The sequence below is a fragment of the Echinops telfairi genome, unplaced genomic scaffold, assembly GCF_000313985.2.
Source record: "Echinops telfairi isolate 266 unplaced genomic scaffold, ASM31398v2 ScPeMD7_7469;HRSCAF=8507_1, whole genome shotgun sequence".
Taxonomy (NCBI): domain Eukaryota; kingdom Metazoa; phylum Chordata; class Mammalia; order Afrosoricida; family Tenrecidae; genus Echinops; species Echinops telfairi.
In genome coordinates this window covers 51,643,866-51,649,768 of record NW_022111373.1, presented here as the reverse complement: position 1 = coordinate 51,649,768, position 5,903 = coordinate 51,643,866, and the positions used below count along the sequence as shown (strand labels likewise).

General features: G+C 40.1%; 1 protein-coding gene across 1 annotated transcript in view; it reads right to left on the bottom strand.

Moving 5' to 3' along the window:
• ELL2 (elongation factor for RNA polymerase II 2) overlaps positions 1–5,903 on the bottom strand; it is a 91,111-nt gene that overhangs the window by 34,731 nt on the left and 50,477 nt on the right. Inside the window, exon 3 of the mRNA XM_004703477.2 lies at positions 2,853–2,974. Within this exon, the coding sequence (XP_004703534.1) occupies positions 2,853–2,974 (122 nt within the window). The remainder of the gene's footprint in view (positions 1–2,852; positions 2,975–5,903) is intronic.

Here is a 5,903-nt window from a genome sequence, read left to right as displayed (position 1 = left end):
CTAGTGATTGTGTCAGTAGAGCAGGCACCCACTGATATGATTTTAAGTTCTTTTTTAAAAATAAAGTTAAAAATAAATTCAACCCTGGTGGCAACAAGGCGTTCTTCAGGATTCTCCACACATACCTTCTCAACTTTTACTGCAAAAACTTGAACTTCTACCATGAGGTAAAACCTTAAGGTGAAAGTTTACATTTTATTTTATATATGTCTATACACTTTCTTTTAATCTTCCTTGACTTGAGCTGGTGAGTCAAAATAGCGAGCATTAGATTGTCATTCACCCTGGGAATAGGTTAGTGACTTTTGAAAGAGATTTTTGGAAGGCAATTTTGACTGTGGGGGTTCTTCCATTTTACGTAAGAGAGCAGTGTGGTTCAAGAAGGTAACTTGTTTTTAATGAGATGGATTGATATGTTTTGAACATTCTTTATGGAGCACCGGTTCTGAGCTAAGGCAGCACTGTGAAACTAGAATGGAGGACAGGAAAGTCTTGAAGGGCTTTAACATATTTGCCTCAATTTCCTCACGAACAGTGTCCCTTTCTCTTGAAGCAACATAATTTTGTAAGTGACCTTATATCCTTCTCTCAACAAGTAGGGTAGAAATAAACACACAGGTAATTTATAATGGTTTAGGATAGGAGATCGCATTTCAATTCTTAAGGTGACAGTTTAATCTCATGTTAAATGTTCTCATTATATAAAACAAGTAAAGGGACAACAAAGGCAAACTTTACGAGGGTGAACGCCCGTGTCCTGTGTTCTGTGCTGAGTAATGAACACCGTCAGACTGGGAATTAGAACTAAGAGGAGATTGGGCCCTGCCAGTAATAACTAGCTCTAAACAGGTGGCGAAGTCACCAGTGAAACGAAGGCACTGAACTCCACAGTCACGGCCCCAAAGCCCCACACCAGTTGCTATCCAGCAGATTCAGACTCACAGGATAGAACGGAACCACAGAAGCTGACGGCTACATCTTTCTCCTGAGGATGACAGTGCACTAGTGCAAATGTTCTGTATTCGTGCTGTGAAATATGACTAGGATGAATGAGGAACTGAATGTGATTTTATGCTATTTTAATCCATTGAAATTTAAGTGGCGACACGCAGCTAGTGACTCTCACAGTGAATAGCAATGAAAAGTCTATATAATCTGTAATAAATGGAAATTATATCAACCAATATAAGCTGGAGGAGGGTAACAATTGTTAGTTTAGAAAGCAATATTAATAAATCCTCAGGGGAACATGGGAGATTAAGGTGAAACACACACAAAGTTATTTAATGCATCACCCAAAACCTCACTGCTACTGAGTCGATTCCGACTCCTGGTGATGCACCTGGGAAGCTGGAGCAGAACTGCTCCACGGAGTTCCCGAAAGCTACCTGCTTCATCTTTCTCCTGTGCAGCAGCTGATGGGTGCAACTGGCCACTTTCTGGTTAGAAGTCCGTTGCTTAATTCATAGCACCACCAAAGCTCCTTATGATGCTGTTTAGTTACCTTGGACGGGAGATCAAATGGGACACTTGTCTTACTGTGCATCTTAGCCTCCGGTTTAAGTGTCTTACTCTCCCACACAGAGTGCATACACAGTATCAAGTAAGGAACAGGGAAGAGGCATGGTGGCCGAGGTGCATCGGGGCAACATCATAGGTCATACATGGAGGATGGGAGGCAGCCCTCCCTGGAGACTGGGGGCTCTAAGGCCTGTCTCCATTCACGGGCAGAACAAACTCCCCCTACTCAAGGGGACCATTCTTTCATCACAAACAACTGCAGCAAAGAAGACAGGAACAAGCAGCTTATTGTGGACTGAAGGGCTCCCTGGTACTCTAGAGGCTTGGGCATGCATTCTTCCCTCCATTTTATTTTTCTAATTTTAATCAGGAGTGACAAAGAAAAGACTGCTATACTGGATTAATTTCTACTTTCCATTTTGGTATGGAATAAAAAAGATATAAATATAAAAACTGCCTTTTGAAGGGGGCATGCATATTTATTTAAGTCTGTATGAGGTGGTTTCAAAAAGTTTGTGGAAAACCCATTATCTTTTCATTTCCGTATACTAAAAGGTAGTCTTTTGGTGTGTGTGTGTGTGTGTGTGTGTGTGTGTGTGTGTGTGTGTAAGTTTACAGAGCAAATTACGTAGTTTCCATTCGACATCTCACACATTTTGATTCATGACACTGTCATCTCTTCAATATAATAGCACTCTTCCCACTTGCTGGCTCCCTGTGTTCATCATTCCATTTCACCCGCTTTCACAGCCTTCTTGCCTTTTGAGCGTTACTCAGGCCTGGGCAAGTGCTGCGCTTTGATTTTTGTGTATGTAGCTCCCTGGTGTTATTGCTCACTTCATAGGCCTCTCTAGTGGTTGACTGTAAGTTAAGTGATGGTGGTGAGTGCAGGCTTAAAAATGATGTCTAAGGGTCCTCCTGTCAGGGGTTCCTCCTGTCAGGGGTTCCACCTGTCTCTATCAAACCAACAGGCTTGGTTACAAGACACTTCTTTACAGACAGTGGCTAACGTCTTTTTTATTGAATCCTCAAACTTGTCTTTAATAAAGATATCAAAACATGAGTTATAGGTAAAGTGCCTGATGTACATGTACCCCAAAACTCCTCCTGGGCTGGGGATCTCAAAACATTTTTGTGATCATATCCTGTAAATATAATTTCTGGCACATAGTAAGCAAATGCCCAGTATTTTCAAATACATAAATATATCTTGCAATTTCAATTCAACAAATATTTATGAAGTGACCAATTTATATTTTGGTGTTTAATAACAATACCGTTTTCTTAAAGAAAAACTTCTTTCCCTTCTCGATGTAGTGAAAAGCACTTACCTTGAGAATGTTTGCTGGATGCAATCAAAGCTGCCCTGAGGGTTGTCTTTACCCACATTGGACAAATAGAAGTTAAAACTATGTACTTCATTGAGAGGGTCAATCTTGGGAATTTTGACAAGCTAGAAGGGGGGAAAAGACAGAAATGCTTTATAAAATAGAGTTCTAAATTTATGGTCTGATGTTTTTCAAATGACTTTCATTTTATACCCATACTCACTTGATATACACATCTTTCTAGATTTTAAATAATCAAATCACTCAAGGAATCTGGTAAGTATGCCGATAATTCATTACATTATTTCCATTTTTGACCCTTAAATGTCCATAAATATTTCTCCTCAGTAATTAATTTATAAGAGGAGTCCTTTCATTTCAAATTAGCTAATGATTACAGTTCATATACAAGAGTCGTCAGTGAATTTGCTAAAAACTCTTAAGATACTTAAGTTGTGACTCTCCAGCATGCAGGACTCGCTGTGGAACGGTTTCTGGACATTCTAAGGGTCTCTGAAATAAGGTCCACATCTCAACCCCTCACTTGCTTATTACCATACCTTTCACTTTACTTCTTGCTTTTCTAAGAAGCATTTTTGGAGAAAAATGATTAGCAGCCTTTATGGTGCCATAAGATTAATATACTAAGTGCCTGCACAGTAAAAATTCAGCCACGGCATTTCTCCATGTCCTTACTCATGCTCAGCATTACAGAACAGGGCCAGGCTAATTCTGCAGGACACTCCCTGGCCACACTGGTGAACAGGCAGGTGCATTTTCTATCCTCTTGCTCACAGCTTCGTTGCCCAACTAGATTGGAAGCCACATGAGAAGGGATAGGGTCGTCTACATGACCGATCCCTGTTGTGGCTCTTTTTCTTGGCACCTGGTAGGAGCTCAACAAATGTCTGTGAACAGAGGATTTAGAAACTCCTCATCATCTTTCAATTACTCTATCCTAATTAGCTCTGGAGACTTTTCTTCTTTCAAGCATGCAGGGGTGAGCACAGTGTTAGTGATATTATAACCTATAGGTCCCCAACACACAGTCTTCCTAATTTAGTCTACAGTCAAAGTAGGAGAGAAAGGCTTTTAAACCCTTCTACTTCTCCCCCAAATCTATTCTTTGCATCATTACATCAAGGCTTACGTATATACGTGTTAAATAGTAAAGATGTCACTTTGAGGAGTCAGGTATGCCTGGCCACAGCCCATGGTGCTTTTTGTTGTGTTATATATATATGTAAACTGGATAATAAAAAAGACAGATCCAAGAATCAATCCATTTGAATTGTGGTATTGATGAAGAATAGTGAATATACTGCCAGGAAGGAACCAAATGGACTTTGAAGGAAATGTACCCCGAATGTTCCCTGCACGTTGAAACATGCAATCAGGAGGGATCGGGTCCAGAAGGACATCATGCTTGACAAAGTAAAGGGTGGGTGAAAATGAGGAACACCTTCAACAAGATGGATTGACATTTTATTCTACCAGATGCTGTTCATTTAAGAGTTGGCACCAATTCAAAAGCAAATAACAGCATATGTGTGCTCATGAATGTACTAACGAGCACATGCATTATGACCCCATGCAACCTCTGCCTTGCTTTCTGTATACTTCCAACCCTTGACTTACAGAAAAGTAATTGTAACCACTAATCCCCAAATTCACTCCCCTGGCAACTAAAGTGAGGTAAGAAAGGAGACCATGTGGAGCGCCGAGTGCACACTAGACATGCAATCTTTGTTGGATGAGGGAATGAATAAAGAGAAGACAAATGGAAACATCTTTTCTGAAGAGTCACAGAGTTTGAACGATGCTGAGTGTTGCCTAATACTTGATAGAAATTCCATCATCTATGAATTTAAACTACCTTCGATTTTAAGTTAGCACCAATTCGTAATATCAAGTTTCTTCATTTATTGTCTGCTTTATAAATAATACCATTTGAGGTTCTAACATACTCTTATTTATAGAACTTTGCCAATAAGTCTAATTTACTGCCTGTAGGTATTTATCATGTTTGCTTACAGGGTGTACAAACACAATGCTAGCCAACACATGAATATTTGTGGAATGAAACTTATTTTTTTTCTAATTGTATGGAGCAGGAGCCAAAAAAAAAAAAAAAAAAGCTTGCGTCAGAAGTAAGAAGACCTAAAGTCCATATGCATTCATTTGAGTGCAATAGCCTCACTGACGTCTCTTTTATTTGTCTGAGGTAGCGGCTGGCCTCAAGCTTCCTGAAGGCTCAGCAGAGGAGATGCACAGGTATGAAAGGTGTGAGCGCCTGAATGAAACCCCCTCCCTTCCCAACTCTCTCTCTCTTTTTTTTCTGATTTTGATTTTTTTCCCCTTCCCAACTCTTAATCCAGATCAGAAGAACCGGGTTGGGGAGATGTTTATAGTGCGTGCGATCCCATTTCCATGTCAGTGTCCGGCCTCAAGTTTGAGCTGCAGCTCCAATTCCAGGAAACAAAAGCACTTTTCCCAGCAGAGTATGGAAGAGTGTCCTTCTGGGAGATTACAAATTATACTTCGAAAAAGTAGACTCATGCCCTTTTTTCTATTTTTCAAGCATGACTAGAATCTGCCAGTATTCTTTCATGGAAAGTTCTATTGGAACCCTTCAACTTGAAAGGCTACATAGCAAAACAGTAACTAAGTGAGATTACAGGAAAAAGCTTTAACAAGTTCTCTTATTACTTAAATATGGCCCCCAACCCCATCCTCAAGCTGTAATCCTTCTTATGCCAACATGCACATTTTAAAGATGAAACTTACAACGACTAATATGTCAAGATTCCTAGGTAGTACACATAGTCTGAAGGCCAGAGATCTGCCTCTCTTCAGCTAAGAGCTGTAACACTTGTGGTCACCATGAGTTAGAATCAACTCCACAGCAAGGAATTCGGTTTTCCTTTCTCTTTTTTCTGGATGAAAGGGCATCCATGGTTTTTTTTTTCCTTTTCAAACACACACACACACACACACACACACACACACACACACACACACACTCCCGTCTAAATTTGGAGTTTAGCGAAGATG